This window comes from Callithrix jacchus, chromosome 12, assembly GCF_049354715.1.
Source record: "Callithrix jacchus isolate 240 chromosome 12, calJac240_pri, whole genome shotgun sequence".
Classification (NCBI taxonomy): Eukaryota; Metazoa; Chordata; class Mammalia; order Primates; family Cebidae; genus Callithrix; species Callithrix jacchus.
This window is the reverse complement of record NC_133513.1, coordinates 111,289,643-111,307,007: the sequence shown is the minus strand read 5'-3', so window position 1 is coordinate 111,307,007 and position 17,365 is coordinate 111,289,643. Positions and strand designations below refer to the sequence as shown.

Sequence of the window (17,365 nt, the reverse complement as noted above, 5' to 3'; positions counted from 1 at the left end):
ATAATATTTCTTGGCAAAGAAAAACTGCTTTGTGTTTTTAAAGATATGGTTGAGAATTTAAATGAAAGCTACATGCTTGAAATTAGTGCCAGATGCAACACAATTCAAGCACAATTTGCTAGCTGCATCAGATATTTCACTATGATTTAGTAAAAGGTATCCAACAATTCTATGTTTCATAGAAATCTCACAAATACAAGTATTTCATTCACAAAATGCATGGCTTGGCAGACTTCCAGGGCAGGAATTTGCTGGAAGGAAGGTAAATTTATTGATTAACATAAATCAAAGGACTGACATTTTCCCTAGAAAACTGGCAAAACAATAATCAGAAACTGAAGGTCTTACAACCAGAGAAGAAAAGTCTGAGCTATTATTTACATTTATAGATTATGGGCATCCAGTAATGTGATAAATGATTAGGTAGTTAAGAATTCTCAAATCAGCATTGAGAAACTTAATTTTAAAATGTTAGATATTTTTGAAGTAGGATTTTCCAAAAACCTTTGCTATGAAATCTGGTGTTTGTAAATCTTTGTAGTAGTTATAATTATATGCCACTTCTATACTTTACAGTTATTAATATATGCACTAAATAGTGAGCATCCTTTAATAGGTTATATATAGAAATAATCCAGATATTTTTTTTTTTTGAGATGGAGTTTTGCTCCTGCCGTCTAGGTTGGAATGCAGTGGCACGATCTCAGCTCACTGCAACCTCTGCCTCCCAGGTTCAAGCTTTCTCGTGTCTCAGCCAACTGGGTAGCTGGGATTACAGGCGTGTGCCACCATGCCCAAAAACTTATATTTATACATAATGTAAGTTTTGTATTTTTACTAGAGATGGTGTTTCACCATGTTGGCCATGCTGGTCTTGAACTCTTGATCTCAAGTGATCCACCCGCCTCGGCCTCCCAAACTGCTGGGATTACATGTGTGAGCCACTGTGCCTGGCCCCAGATCATCATAAACATGCAAAATTTAATTCCTTCCTACCCCATGCCTCAGTTCTTCCCCCTCTGCTATCTCTTTCCCCATTCTGGTCACATTTCCATCATCAGCAGTTGTTATGAACTGAATGTTTGTACACCCCTAAAATTCCTACTTGACGCCATAACCCACAGAGTGGCTGTATTTGGAGATGTGGCCTCTAAGGCTGTAATTAAGGTTAAATAAGGTCAGAACGGTAGAACCCTGATCCAACAGGATTGGTGTCCTTTTAAATACAGAGAAGTGACAAGGGAGAGCTCCCCCAACTGTACACACAAAGAGGTGATGGGAGCACAGTAAGGCGAGGGTGGCTGCCTACCAGGCAAAAGAGGCCTCAAAATGAAACCGACTTTGCTGCCATCTTGATCTTAGACTTTCCAGCATCTAGAATTGTGAGAAATAAACTTCTGTTGCTTAAGCTACCCTGTCTGTAGTATTTTGCTATAACAGCCTGAGTAGACGAAGAGCAATTAAGAAGCCTAACACGGTTACAACAGCACTCACTCCCAGGCACACCTTTCTGTTAACCGTTTAACTTTTTAAAGATTTGGATACAAGGAAAATCCTATTGAGAAGCTGAACAGATTTGGCCAAGAGTTTTATGCAGATCCTTAACTCATTCAGCCTTGCTTCTACTTTACACTCACAGACTGTGAACAGGAAAAGGGACCTCATCGATCCAAACTTGTTGATTTAGGTTTTACTATGATTCTGGGGTTACAGAAAACTGCTGTCTAAACTTGGTGCAACTTCTGGAAGATGTTGGAGGTGAGATGGTGTAGTGGATAGTTAAGTAATAGGATTAGCCATCTGTTGATGCGAAACTGAGATCTATTTCTGAGTGCAATGCAAAATTTTATACATGTTTAGCTGGCTTTGAAGAAAGACATTATTGGTAATGTCAACAGCAAAAAACACACAGATTGAAAATTAGTGTGGGCCAGGTAACATGTTAAAGGCTTTATGTGTACGGTAGCCTTGCTTACCCACAGGAAATACCTTCCAATAGCTGCCTGAATCCTGGAATAATGGTGAACACCATATATAATTTTCAATCTGATAACCAAGTTGGCTACTAAGTGACTAAGAACCTGGTAGCATAACAACATACACATGCGGGACAAAGATTCACACTGCAAGAGTTTCATCAGGACACCCAGAATGGGCTTGCAATTAAACATTTGAATCGTTTATTTCTGGAATTTTTCACATAATGTGTTTGGACCTGGGTTGACCCCAGGCAATTGAAATTATGCTAAGAGAAGCCACAGATGAGGGAAGGCTACAGTATTTTCTTTCTTTCTTTCTTTTTTTTTTTTTTTTTTTTTTTTGCTTTTGACACAGGGCCTGGCTCTGTTGCCCAGGCTCTTATTATATAATCATCACAAAATTAGCAAATAGGCACACTTAATCTTATTCTTATTATAAAACACTATTTCGGAAAATGAAAATATTTCTAAAATAGCCCTATTCCCATCCCTATCACACGGGATATTTTATTTTCTTCACAGTACTTTTCTCGTTTTTTTTTTTCTTCCTTATTTTCTATTCTCCCCAAGCACCCACTTCAGGGCATAACACAGTGTCTGCCACAAAAAAGAAGAAAGTTCGGTCAAGCACCCTGGACTCCATCACCAGATGGTAAGCGCCACGAGAGCAGGAGTCTGCCCGTTTTCCGCTAACCACGGATTGGCACGATGCCTGGCACAAAGTGGGCGCCCAATAAGTAGGCGAAGAAAGAAAGAAAATATATATAAAACGGAAGAGAGGGAGGGGAAAGGATGAATGAATGAAAACGTTTACAGAAGGGCCGAGAAAGAAAGCACTCTCCAAGAGTCTCCCTCCCTGTCACATCAACTCTCAGTTCAATGTCTGTGTCAGCCCTTTCCTCGCCCAGACGCAGTGGCATACAGCAGGGAATCAAGAAAGAACAAAGTCTTTAAAATAACGTTCGGAAGAAGGAAAAGAGAAAAAAGAAGAAAGAAAGGAATTACCTCCTTCGGGCGTACTAAAAACGGAAACCCCGCGAGGCCGGTTGCCCTGGCGACCTTAGGGCCAGAATGGTCCCAGCCCATTGGCTGAGACACAGCAGCCAATGAGAAGGCGCGATGTTGACGGGGGTCTTAAGATGGCTGCTGGGCTGCCGCTTCCTGACAGGTGAGTACGGCTTATGGAGGCTGGTTACCCGCCGGCTCGGGCTCAGGCGTGATGAATTCGGGAGAGCGTCTTGCGGGCAGCCGAGGGAGCAGGCATGGGCGGCCTCATAGTTCCTTGGCCAAGCCTCCTGGAGCAGGCTAGAAAAGCCCCCGGTCCGGGCCTGCGGAAGCGACGGCGGGGCAGCCCTCCGCTTTCCTCGGAAGGGGAGTCGCAGCGTCCTCCCCGGCCTGTTAACGGGAGGGAGTTTCTCCATCCCACCCCGGTCAAAGTGAGAGAAGAGTGAGGAGGCTTTCGATTGGGGAAACTGGCTCGTGTTTACAATTGCTGTATCCCGGAAAACAGCTCCAGTTAATGAGAATGCCAGCAGGCTAGACATCCTTCGGAATCTGCAGTGCTTAGTTCTGTGCCCGGGAGGGGATTCTGCCTGTTTTGGGATTGGAGTGTGGCATTGCCGTCAGAAAGCCCGCAGAGTTCCGGATTGTGCAGCCAAGCAGGAACAGTTGTACCTTCTAGACACATCCTTTTGCACTCTTGGACCTTGTAAGTATTTTAACGGTGGAATCGACTTAAAATGAGCTTTGAACTGTTAACTTGGTTTATTGTCTTTCCATGCAGGATCTTGGGTCTGGGGAAATGTTTTCCAGGCCTCAAGTAAACGACCACTCTCTTTAATTAAAACAGTTGCATACATGCAGAATCTTGCTAAATAAGTAGTTTTTCTGGATAGGCCGATTGTCAACTTAAATTCGCTCTCAGGCCTGTGATTCAGTTGTCCTTTCTGTACCCTTTTTGAGAAAAGGAGAACATTCATTTCATAAAAGTAAATAGGATATTTACATTAATGTTGATGTTAGCATACTTGAAAATAGTAACTATTTTTAAGTCACAGAAACTTGATTATGATGTAAATTATTTAACATTCTAAATAATTGTGGTGGCTTATGATTAGTATACAAGTGAAATTAATTTTAGATCAGACCAAGTTCAGGTTTCTGGGATTATTGCTAATCAAATACAAAATATGGTAAATAAGACAGCCTTATATGATGAAAATGGAATTTAAATTCTGGAAAGGAGCCAGAAAACATTTACTCATTGATCTGCTCAAATATATCTTGTGGATTTTGGTTAAAAGCAACTGCCTGGTTGTCCAGAAAATATGACATTATTACTCAAACCTCTGACTGTGACTTTGATGTATGCAATTTAGTATAGCATCTTACATAGCTTTCTGTACTCAAACAGAAAAAAATTCTTCTTAACCAAATTTAACAAGTCTTTAAATGTAGGCTAAAACCATTCTCAGACCCAGTCTCAAATTCTTGCCCCCACTCACAACTCTGCCCTGTAAAAGTTCATAATCTAAAGCCTTGGGGCTCTATTTTTGTAAAACAAGTGGATCAGAATGTATTAGGCAGGTGAATTATTCCATCTGTAAGATGGGGGCGGGGCAGATAGGGGAGGGGTGGATATAGATAGGAATTCCCAGTGGAAGGGTTGTTGTGAAGACTAATGGTAAACCAAGGCCTGCCACAGTGTTTGTATGCCATGTGTAACAGTGACCTGCTTTGTTTCTCCTTTCTGATTCTTGTGTTCCCATTTGTAACTAGGGTTTCTTCACCTTCTTAGTGTCCTGAAGTGTAGTGTCTCTCTGAAAACATCCTCTTGCCTGAGTTGCTAGGTAAAGGAGACAAACCTTACCTACTGGGATACTGGGCTCTAATCAGGAGTGCACTCCCGGAGAGAATGGAATGTGACATCCAGGAATGAGGTGACTCTGGGTATTTAGGGCACTTATAACATCAAAATCATAGAGAGACATTTTTACAGTTGTAAGACATCTGAGAGATCATTTGAGCAAACCTTCATTTTATAGCTTAAGAATGGAGGCCCAGACAAATGCAGTGGCTTTCTCCTAATTACGTTGCTCAGGACTGGAAACCATCTTCCGACATTGAAGAATGTTTTCCCCTATAACCAGTGCACAATCCAGAACAGTTTTTATTATAATTTGATTTCTCCCTGGATGCTGTATTTTGAAAGATTGTGTCTACTAAACCATATTTATGAATGGTTTTTCTGATAAAAATCTGGCCTGTAACTACCAGTGAACCTCTGATTAACATGTGGTGAAGAATAATGCTTCACCGAATTTGTCTTTTCCCATAAAGGCAAATGGTACTATGTCACTAAGGGAAAAAATAAAATAGTTTGAGCTTTTTGAAATTAGCTTGGAGACCGCTGTTACTATATTCTTACTTAGATTAGGACCTACTGAACTGTACCCTGTTTTTGATTCATTGTTACCTGACCAACTCTGCTAAATAATGACGATGGGTGGTTTTCAAGGGAAAAAAAAACCCCCTAGTTTTTCACACTAGGACAGTATATAAATATTTTCAGTTCATGTCAAATTGTGTCAGCCCAAGACTTAAGATATGTTCTGCATGGTACACATAGAATGTCTTTGAGAATACTTGTGGGATGGAATAAATCTTAACTCTAGAGGTGGAGGGTGTATAAAATGAAGAAGGTGATATACAGAACCATAGAAAGACAAAGGATCCTGAGTCATTTACATTTTCCTTAGGGCTAAAATAATTACATTGAAAATTATTTGGTTGCAGGGTAAAAAGAAAAAAGCTTATGAATTAATACATTGGCTGTTATATGGACTTGACTATAATCTATACTAAAAAAATTAAGTTTCTGGTTCTCTGGTATTCCATGTCTCCTGAGACTGGCTGAGTGAATTTTCACAGTTAAAGGGTAATTTGGGATTATCTGCCTTAAAATAAAGAACTGTAATCTGAAAGGCATGAATAAGAGACACTTCAAAGAAATAGAGAATCATCCTCCACAGCAGCCAAAACAGGAATAACAGGAGGCCTAACATGGTGCCAGTTGGAAACTTTGTGAGTGACAAGTATATGCTATGAATAGAAAGACTGTTTTCAAACATGAGTCCAAAGCAAAAGTCACTAAGCAGCCATTCCATATTGGCTGATCTGTAATTGGGCTGCTGTTTACACAGGCAACTCTGTTTTGCAGTCTCCCTTGTATTTGTTTTTTTTTTTTTTTTTGAGAGTTGTGGGAAAATGGCAAGTGACTTTAAAGATTTTTAAGAGTGGAGTTCAGAAACATACCTGCTTTGAATTTTGCCTGGATTTAGTGGTGGATTCCATTTTTTTTAAGTTATTTTAATTTGTTTCCTTTGGGTATACTCAAGAAATTATCATACCAGGCAGATGCCACATTGAGGACAGATTTTAATACCACATCAGCAGGAGCTAAAAATATATAATTTTGAGAAAATTTTAAAAGCTATAAAAATGCATAACTACTTGAAGACTGATGAGCAACAACAACAGCAAAAAGCATGGCTTCTTCAGGGCAACTGAGACTGCTCCCCGGGGGAAGCATGTTTGGGTGTCCAGAGCATAGACTGTCACCCTGCAGAGATGCTAAAACAGTGGTTTAGTGGGAGACCTGTGCACTGCCCATTGGAGAGGCATATGCTTTTCATGAGCAGTCACATCTGAAGTCCAGGTCAAGGAATACTTGACTCAAAAATTCAACAGAATGTTGCCATGCATGCAGATGTCATTTCATGAGGCTAGAGATTTTTGCCTGTTTTACATACTTCTTTCCCCATGGTCTTGAAGCGTGTCTGGCACACAGTTGGGCATGTAAAAGATTTTATGGACAGGAAGGGAAACAGTTATTTCTAATATAGACCCCAGTGATGCTAAGAAATCCAAACTTGAAATTGCTTACTAAGTTCTTAAATGATAATGAGCCTAAAGGTATATTATATGCCCATGACCAAGTCATACTGGAACTTATTACTGCTTTCTTCCCCTTGCTCTCAGAACAGGAGAAATCTTTTTTTATTAATAGCATGACATCTGTTTTTCAATATTGGCATATTTTACATGATGTCTTTTGTGGTATCAGAATATCTCAAGAGTACTTCTGCCCCAACTTTAAACCACAGACAGGTTTAGGGCTAGATCTGGGTTTTATGGGGCCTGGAGCTTTGTAACTTCGTGTCTCTTCTTTTAAAAAAGAAATGCAATTTCTGAATAGAAAACTAGGTACAGTGCTTTGGAAGGACCTGTGCAAATGAAGAACCTTGGAGCTTAAGGTTACCATTATCTTCCTGGTAATTTGCCTCTCATTTTATTGCTCCATTCAGAAAACAAAACACTAACATTTGTTACAGATACTTCACATCAGACTATGAATATCAAGGAAGCAAATGATTGCATCAGCTGCTAAGTGAGTGCACCACAAGTTTTAGAAACTTCAAAACTATCTTATGAACCCTGTCACCCATAATAGAAATGATAAAAATGTAATACATGGGCACAGAAATAATAGCAAAGAAAACTTAACATTTATTGAGCCCCTAGGACCTCCTAAACACTGTGTTGAAGGGCTTATCTCATTTAATCCTCAGAATAACCCTATAAGCAGTATAATTATCCTTGTGTTACAGATAAAGAAATTGAGGTTCAGAGATGTTAAATGATTTCCTCATACCACTAGTAGTGGCAGAGTCAAGATTCTAGCTGGAGCAGTTAGATGCCAGAGTCCTTCCTCATAAAAAGCCAACAGAATATTTGGTGAGGATATTTCAGAGAGCCCCCAAGTGATGAGCTGGAGCAAAACCACAAAAAGTAAGATCTGATTCTTTGGACCTGGGAGGAGGTCTTTAAAAGATAACAGAAATCTGTAATTGCAAAATCCCCAGTGCTTTTGTTTCAGAGAGAATGGTAATTTTTTTTTAACCAGGTTAATCACAATATGGGACAGAAAACTGCAAAACAAATTTCTATCCTTCCATTTTGTTCCTTCAGATTGATAGTAAATCATGAGCAGTACAACCAACTTCTCTATTTTAGGCATCTTTTGAAGGAACTGGTTTAGGCTCAGTGTATGTGCTAAAATGGACTGTGCCATAGAGATCAGTAGTGAATATGTACTCAAGTATTATAATTTTAGTAAATGATTACAATTCTGCTATTTTAAGTCATTAAACGTAATGGTTCTCTCTACCAATGGACTGTGTAGCTATTGCTAAATTTTACCTTGAACTTTACTATTAGCTTCCCAAATATAGTATTGTTGTTTTAAAAAGCTATATATTTTTGTTAAAATGTTAGGATTATATTTCATTTAATATTATTTTAGCAAACAGTATTAAGCTGAAAGTTAGGTTATCCTTTTTACTACCATACCTGCCTCAAACTACTTACATAGCTTAAAATTTTTCCTTTAGTTATTTTCCTGCTTCTTACATAATACGCCCTCTGGAAGCTTTGTGCATTAAATATAGGTCAAACATGCAACTTTATTCTCTAATTGGAATGGCTTGAAATATGGTATTTTAATCTTAAATTACTTGCAAAGTATGGTGTTAGGCTTCTAACATTATTGAGCAATGCTTTACTGAATTTTATGGTTTTTTTTAGACGGAACTACTCATATTAGAGAATCAGGGTTCTATTTTCTTTACCTGTAGGCGTATGTTGTAACAAACTTGTTTAAACAGCTTTTAAACTTCTAAACTTTTTTTTTACTTACACAAGTGAAGATTTGAATCATTTTAATGTAACAGGTCCATCCTATGACATTTTAGATTTAAAAAAAAAGTTTTGATGGACTGTTCCCAAGCCATTGTTGTAATTATTAGCCTCCTAGAATGTCTTGTAATGGTCTTAAAATTATTAACATGGTTATTCTATATGTGTAAATTAATCTTTTTCCTCATAGAATAAAAGATGTGGAGTGGGCTGCTACCTCCTGGCCTAAATGAAAGTGATGTTGAGTCAAACTCTGAAGATGAAGCTACGTTGGAGAACTCTGGACTGAACTTACAGGAAGATAAAGAGGATGGGAGCATCAGTAAAACAGAAATCACAGATTTCTCAACAGATGAACCAAAAACTGAAATGGAGTCAAATGTAAATGCCTATGAGGAGTGTCCTTCTGGAATTCCCATAGATATGTGGAATGTATGTTTTCTCTGAAATGCTCTTGCTAAAGCCTGTGTGTGTACACAGCCCTGTGTGGATCTCTGCCCTGGTCAGAATGTGTGTGTGTTCTTGGGACTTAATAGGGAGGGAGATGGACTCAGAATGCTTTTACTATTCTCTTAGGTATTAGCCACTTAGATACTTTCTTTTATTTTGTTTTTCATAGCAAGACAAAGGGGAAAAAAAAACTCAAACCACCAAGTAGGATTAGCTGTTTGCCTAGCATGGAACATGAGGAGTTTCTGTCTTTATGTTTTATTTATCTTTTTTGTTATGTACGTGAGTTTCACTCTCAAATTATCAAATGACTTATTTCAAAACAAGTGAGTATCAAAACTCAGGTTGTGAATCTCAGAGAACAGAGCATCTCAAGAACTGACTACCATCATTAAATTGGTGTCTTGCCGGAATATAATTGTTTCATTACTTAGTGTGTTACTTTTTAAATGCATGTTTTCCTAGAAAGTTTATTTGCTTCTCAATATTTTTCTTTTACATAGAAATTTCAAGAATTGCATAAAAAACATTCTGAACAGAAAAACACAACCTCAAGATTCAGAGAGAAAAAAAGAAAACGCTCCAGAAAAGGTGTTTTGTTTTAATTCAGGTTGTTAGTCATGCTAATGCTAAGTTGTGACTGAGTTCCACAATTTTTTAAAAATATGATTTTGAAATTACTGAAGTTAGGTATTTACACTGTGAATTCTTTTCAGATAAATTGAAGAATGAGAAAGAATCTCATAGGTAGGTAGAATTTAAAATAGTTATCTATTTTAGGCCATTGTAGAAATTGTTGAACTAATTGTCTCTGATAGTAATTGAACGTATGAACTAGTAATTGTAGTAACCAATTAAAAACAATAAAAATAAAAGATAGTTTATATTGTATAAAACAAAACTTACTATCTTCTTTTAGTGAAGAGTCCTCAAATGAAACCCAGTGGAAGGAGCTTACTCAGTATTTTGGAGTCAATGATAGATTTGACCCTCCTGTTAAAAGGAAAAAAGTTGAGAAGGTAAGATTTTTGTTATTGCATCTTATTTATACCAGCTAGAAGGATACATCTGTGATTAGCCTTGCCTGGAGTACTTGTCCTCATTAATTCATTCAGTTAAAAAGTTAAGATGCCTACTATGTACCAAAAAAGCTGCTAAATAAGTAAATATATAGTTATAAATAGTTAAAAACTGTTAACAGAACAGGTCATTGTGAAAACATTAAAATGGGGCTTCGCTTTAGCATGGATGGTCAAGGAAAGCCTTTCACAGAAGGTGCCATGTCACTGAGACCTGAAGGATGGAAAAAACTGTCTATATAAAGAATGCTAGCACAGAGGCATCAGTAAAGATCCTAGGGAAGAGTCATCCTGGGACATTCCAGTAACTGTTGGAAGGCCAGCTTGGCTGGAATGGGGTCAGCAAGGAGTAGGGCAGCCCATGATATTGTTAGAGAGGCAGGCAGGCAGTGATCAAATTGTGTAGGACCTCAAAGGGCATGGTAAGGAAATGGGTTTTATTCACAATGCAATTGAGAGTCATAAAGGCTTTTAAGTCAAGAGAATGACATGATCTATGTTAAAAAGGTTTGTGTGGCTGTTACTTGGTGAATTGATTGTGAGATGGCAAAAATAGATTGGAACAGAACAGCTAAGAGACTTCTAGGCATAAGATGATGGACTGAACCAGAATGATTCTGCTGAAGAAGGAAAAAAGTGGTTGGATTTGAGGCATATTGTAGAAGTAAAATTGATGATATTTGCCTCTGGATTGCTTGAGAGGTGCTAGGGAGGGTTTGGGGCGTATGGAAGGAGAGAGACCCATTCAAAGCTTTGGCTTAAGCAGTGGTGTGAATAGTGATGTTACAAAGAGACATTTGGGGAGGGGAAAGGATTGAGAGTGGGTCCTAGCAAAGTGCAGTTTGGGACTTGAGTGTTACTGGAAAGCAGGAACAAAGTAGATGGTTAGTATAATGAGGTAGGGGTTCAGGGGAGAGTCTGACGTTGAGACGCACATTTGGAGTTGTCAGTCTCTAGACATACTAATACTTAGTAAAGGCTGGTGTGAATGAGTAACTCACATATTCACACAAGGAAATGTTGGAGCATGAAAATCAAGTGCTCAGTGGTAGAGCTGGAGGCACAGGGGGCTGGTTGAAGCCCAAGTATATTGTGTCCTGTGTGTGGTAGACAGATGCCTCTTCCATGGATCATTGCTGTAGACTATTGTGTGTACCTAGAGACCTTTGTCATTTTCTGATCCATCAGTATTTCTTCCAAAGTACCTCTGATTTTAAATCCATCATTGCATGGTACTGTGTCATTCAGGGTACACACATTTCGGAACGGGCAAAACAGAATTTTTTTATTCCAACTTTGCCAGAGTTCCTTATCATCCAAAAACAGTCCCTGGAACACTGGGGAATTGGAACCAGAATCTCTTTCTGCCTCAACTAATTATTGCTGCTGAGCAATCTCCTTTTTACAAGTGTTCAAGCAGATGCAGAAATGCTAAATTTCTTGCAAAGAAAAATCACTGGTACAGTTGAAACTAGAAACCAGGTTTCATGACACCAGTCTCAGTTTCCTAGGCTCAGTGCAGAAGGGGTGGTAACTGTTTGCAAGTGTAATTGCCATTCTCTTGTGATGCCGATGGGCTGAGAGCAGTGGCTATGTGGTGGGGGATGCTTTTGACTGTACCAAATGTGTTCTAAGGCATTATGGAGGAGGACCATGCTGGCAGCTCGGGTTTGTGTATTATCTCTGGCAGACCTGTCATAGAGTTCCAGCTGCTGGATGGATTGTTCTTTTGAGGGAAAGAATGGTCAAAGACTGGTTCTATTAGGAAATATTTTTTAAATTTTACTTGTGAATTAGATGGTCTTTTATTTTCACCTGTTTACAGTATTTGTTATGCTTTCTCATAACTATATTGGCATTACAATGTTTAAATTATTTCTTAGTGAAGTTAAAGCCACGAAATGAACTTCCTAGCAACTCTAAAAAGTACAAACTTAGAGATTTGTTTTTACAGTCTATCTTTATTAAAATTTTATTATCCTACATATAAATTGTACCTTCTTGATACCTGCTAGTCACCAGGCTTACTCTTACTCATTGTCTAAAATTTGGAATTTGTATGAAGTTACTTTCATATGGGTTACTAGGATTCTTTGCACAAAATTAAACAACTCAATTTTAGGAACCAGTGTTCTATTTCACATTATGCATTAAATGTGTTCTAGAAGAATATTATAACCCAAACACTGTTTTGAAAATGAGGTCTCTGTTTAAGGGAGTCTGCTGTAAGTCCTTTTGTAATTGCCCATTGATCTGTTTTATAAGTGGGTTTTCCTAATGGTGGTTATTCATCCATATAAATGACATCTGGCTAAGGAAGTTATGGCAGTTTTCTAAACAGAGAGACTGAGCTGGCTAGGCTTGTATCTGTCCAGGAATTTTCCCACATTTAATATTTCACAAATAAACACAAGCATAAGAGGAAAGGAAGTACTTAGTGCAGCCAGATTCTTTTGTGTTCTCTTGGTAGTTTGGTATCATTGCATGTCCCCAGGTTCCCTCTCATTCTTTGGTTTGGGATCATTGGTTTACACGGCACTCCTTTGGCTGTCTGCTGAAGTTTCTACTGTGAATCCAACAGAGTAAATAAACTTGAAAAAATGTCCACACTGGAGATGCTGAGATAAAAACTAAGACTAAATTTAAGTCCAGCACATAGTGACAACTGCTCATGAAATTTAGAGATGGTCATGCAAATCTGTGATGCAGTTAGAACAAAACTAGCATGAATTTCCATCCACTGTTTTGTTTCTGCAGCAGAAGCTGATCTATTAAAATATCTCAGAGAACCTTCTTATTTTGTATTCACTCAGCCCTCTAAAATAGTAAAACAAACTTATTAATCTTGCATCTATCATGCAGTCTTTTTTTTTTTCTTTTCTTTTTTGTTTTTTGGAACACTGCCAAGCTGAAACTGTTGCTCAACCAAGAATGTCTGTTTACAGCACTGCTGTCAAGTGCTGTCACCTGCCTCTCAGACAATGCAGAGGCTCGTATTTTTTAAACATAATCTTCCTAATATCCAAAGCTGTTTTAAAGTGTTCTTTGTATTAAATACAGCTATAATTGTGTTTCTGGCAGCAGTTCTGGGACTTACTAGTAATTCTGTAATCATAACATAATTATTCTGAATCTGTGGGAATTTCTTTAGAATAAATTTCACTCGTTAATTTCACTATAAATGTCTCAAGTATTCTTTAGTTGAATCAGTTTGATTAGTCAGCATTCATTATTGAAATAATTTTATGTATGCCTAATGGATACTTTTTGGCATGAAAAACCAGAGGTACTTTATTAAATGTTAGAGTAATTGTACAGTGTCTTTGATGAATTTTTCAAGTTGTTTATGAGAGGAAACTGGTATTTGTGTAGTGTAGCTTTTTTGAAATTTTTTTTTTTTTTTTTTTTTAGCAGAGTGCTTTTTCCAAACAGACTCTTCCATGGTTCTTTACTACATAGACCAGTTAAAAGGCTGGCTTCCTTGATTGGGTGGAGGGAGGAGGTATAGGAGAGGGAGGTTTAGGGGTGTGGTGGGAGAGGTATGGGGAGTGTTGTCCCCTGGTATCAGTTATAAAGCATTCCCTCTTCCTTCCCATGTGATTCCTGTGGGGTGGGTTGATAGGTCCAGTGTTATTCTCATAATACAGATGAAGAAACTGATGCTCAGCACAATTTGCCTAAGAAAAGAGACCAGGTGAGAAGTGAAGTGAGACTTTAAACCCAAGTCATTTGGTCCCAAATCTAGATTTTTCTGAACCTGGTTTTTTTTTTTTTTTTTTTACTTGACTCATTTGATTTCGTTTTGGTTTTTTTTTTTTGAGACAGAGTCTTGCTCTGTCGCCCAGGCTGGAGTGCACTGGTACAGTCTTGGCTCTGCTGCCTCTGGCTCCCCAGTTCAAACGATTCTCCTGCCTCAGCCTCCCAAGTAGCTGGGACTACAGGTACACGCTACCAGGCCCGGCTAATTTTTGTACTGTTAGTAGAGATGGGGTTTTACGGTATTGGCTAGGCTGGTCTCAAGCTCCTGACCTCATGATCCTCCCACCTTGGCCTACCAAAGTACTCGGATTACAGGCATGAGCAACCACACCCAGCTGACTCAAGTGATTTTAAGTGGGTATGATTTATATATATAAAGTTAACAAAATCATAAATAAATAAATACATGATTTACATTTATATATGAAGGTACCTCTTCTCCCCCACACATACTGCCCTTCTTTATGAAGAGATTGCCTCGTTTTTTTCTAGATATTTAAGTTCAGTAAAGAAAACGTTAGTGGATAATTCATTTGTATTAAGCTTTAAAAAATGAATAAATATTTATTAGCAGAATTTTCATAGAAATATATTGTGGTATAGTTTGACTTTAAAAGCTTTAATCACGTATAAAAGTTATTCTACATATGCACATGTAGATGTTAGCCCATAACATTAAACCGAGTACCCATACATTTCTTAGATATTTGTAGTCCTATCTTGGCTTCTATAGTAAAACTTTAATAATTGGCAATTTCTGCCTTATGAGTTAGATACTTCCTTTAGATGATTTTTTTTTTTACCTGTGGCCAAATTGTCATTCCTAGGTTTGTCTGTGTTGAGATATATCTTAAATTATGTTTTGATTTTAGTCAAAAGGCAACTTAGAAGCATACCAAGGCACTGCAGGCTGTCAAGAGCTCCTTTGTGCCTCCTGCCACTCCTATGGTATGGAAGGTATCCTAGATAAAGTCAAATAAAGGCTACTCTTGAGTCCAGCTTAAAACTTTTCAAAAAGCCTTAATACTCAGACTCTATTTCATGAGACTACTGACAAAGTTGAATGCTTGGCTCTTGTGCTTGGATCTGAGCTCTTGAAGAAGTATGATAAAGTCTGTAGCCTTCTAGAGATAAGCCTTCTCTTTTGCACTAATGGTATCCTGATATTTAGGTTTAATAATAGGAGCAGCTTATTATTTATTGAATGACTACTATATTCTAAAAACGTGGCTAGGTATTTTATATACATTTCTTTGACTCATCATAATCTTGCAGAGAATGTGGTTTTATTCTCATTTTATTACATGTGAGATAACAGCAACCCACAGAGGTTTAGAAACTCACTCAGGGTTGCTTAGTTCATAAGTAGCGGAGCTAGTCTTTGATCCTAGGTCTGACCCTGCCAGCTGTGCTCTTTGTTAGCTGCTGGGAACTTACAGTCTTTAAGGAGATGGAAATGTTTTACTAAGTGTTTTGAGTATATTTGGAATATTAATATGTTTTTATGGAAACAAAGTTTGAGTGTACATGGAACCAGGAGTATTTTAGAGCTAAAAGAAGCTATCACATTTTATTTAAATCAATTGCCAGGAAGAGAGAGAGAGAAAAGGGCTAAAAACAAAGTTGAAAATGTGATAGAAACCTAGAATTTTTGTTTCTAGGAGGGTTACTCATTGAAGCCACTTTTCTCATTAGCTTTGAGGAAAATGAGGCTTATGAGTCAAGTATGTCATTTACCCAGAGCTTTGATCACATTTCCTGTCTTCTAGTCCTGTGCTCTTTCCACTGTAATATGCTGTCACCTTTAGATGCTGCTCTGAATGGCTGGGGGAATGGACAGGCTTAAGAATGGATGCTGTTAGTGACCAGGTGGCTGAGATGAAAGGTTGGAGCAGGTCTAGGTTGACCTCTTCCTTGCATGAGATTGGATAAGGTCTGAGTTGTGGTATGAGGCTATGCAAGAATTTGTAGTGCAAGGAAAATTGTAGTTTGATATTAATGTTTTATACAAATACATTTTGTCACATACAAATATGTGTCAGTGGCATTTGAGGCAATGCCTAATATTCTGCACAGGAAAGTCAGGCTATTGTATTTACATTTTTTAAAGAAAATAACTATTTTCAATATAAATTAAATAATAAAGCTGTAGGCGCAGGTACTAGTTTAAGCTCTGGAAGCCTGAGATGGAGAAGATACTCTCCATGCCCTTGAGGAATATATATTCTAGTACCAGGATAGATTTTTATATAAATGAATATAATACATATAACTCCTTTTTAACCATAGGGACATTATTACTTCGATATTACTGTTGTGAATTCTCTTGGAAGCTTCTCAGAGTAGTTGATATATAGTAAATGTCCCCAGTTTGAGGGGTCCTTTCAGTGTGAATGCAAACATGGATGGCCGCAATGTGAATATCAGCTCAGTAGCAAAGAATGAATGAGTGTCTTCTATGTAGAAGGAACTGGGCTGGATCCTGGGACACACCAAGCCAGTGACACACAGTCTGCTCCCACTGAGAATAGGACCCAAGAGGGGAGAATACACAACTCACTGTAGTGTGTCAGACAAGTAAGTGCTTAAAGGACACAGATACAGCAACAGTGCAGAGTGGAGAGCCTGGTGTGGGGTTTGGGAAGGGTGATGGGGTCATAGGTATGTAGGGCTGAGGGACTCTGCATAGATAAAGAAGGTGACTTCAATGTGAGCCTAAAGGGATGATTAATAATTTTCAAAGAGAAGCATGTCAGAGGCACAGGGAACATTAAGAAAATGGTAAACGTGATCACAGATGAAAAAGCATAGCATTGCTGAAGATGGGGCTGAGAAAGCATTTGCGGACCCCACTGTGAAGGGAGTGGGATGTTATTTAAAGGGAGATATGAAGTAAGTGCTTTAAGCTGGGTAATGACATGACACCTGTTTCAGAAAGAGGAGGCTAGTTTGGAGATGGTTATAATATTCCAAATAAGGGATCACATGCCCCTGAAGAAACACAGAAGGAAGAAATGAGAGACTTTTTGCCAAAACAGATTCAGATAGGAGCAAAGGGTTGGAAGCATTGAAGATAACTGAGGATTCTGTCAAGGGTGACTAAGGAGGAGGAGAAGCAGGGCAGCAAGAGCTTGTTATAGACATCATGAAATTGAACACCTTGCCTTTGCAGGTTTTCAGTATGAAGATGATTAGCAAGTAGCCGGAGATGTGGTTACTGGTATGGGGAGAAGTCAGATGTTTTGAATTATGTAGAGAGAGAAATCAGCTCATAAAAAGTAATCGAAGCTCCAGGACAGAGTAGATTACTGGGGAGGGTGAAAAGTAAGAAGAAAAATATGC

At 38.3% G+C, this 17,365-nt stretch overlaps 1 protein-coding gene and 1 long non-coding RNA gene across 19 annotated transcripts in view; one reads left to right on the top strand and one right to left on the bottom strand.

Annotated features, from left to right (window-relative positions):
• Positions 1-3,040, bottom strand: part of LOC144578513 (uncharacterized) — a 206,731-nt gene extending 203,691 nt beyond the window's left edge. For all 13 annotated transcript variants that reach the window (XR_013524435.1, XR_013524426.1, XR_013524428.1 and 10 more), the window contains exon 1: positions 2,985-3,040. This is a non-coding gene — a long non-coding RNA (uncharacterized LOC144578513). The remainder of the gene's footprint in view (positions 1-2,984) is intronic.
• A 55-nt stretch (positions 3,041-3,095) lies between these two features.
• The window catches only part of FAM204A (family with sequence similarity 204 member A), a 33,689-nt gene continuing 19,419 nt past the window's right edge, over positions 3,096-17,365 (top strand). Inside the window, exons 1-7 of one of the 6 annotated variants that reach the window (XM_035269235.3) lie at positions 3,096-3,147; positions 3,490-3,687; positions 7,649-7,829; positions 8,926-9,116; positions 9,689-9,776; positions 9,902-9,932; positions 10,105-10,204. In XM_035269235.3, the coding sequence (XP_035125126.2) occupies positions 8,934-9,116; positions 9,689-9,776; positions 9,902-9,932; positions 10,105-10,204 (402 nt within the window). In that variant the 5' untranslated portion in view covers positions 3,096-3,147; positions 3,490-3,687; positions 7,649-7,829; positions 8,926-8,933. Of the gene's footprint in view, positions 3,148-3,489; positions 3,688-7,648; positions 7,830-8,925; positions 9,168-9,688; positions 9,777-9,901; positions 9,933-10,104; positions 10,205-17,365 lie in introns of all 6 variants that reach the window. The other 5 variants (XM_009010350.5, XM_078344078.1, XM_078344076.1 and 2 more) reach the window with 5 other exon arrangements.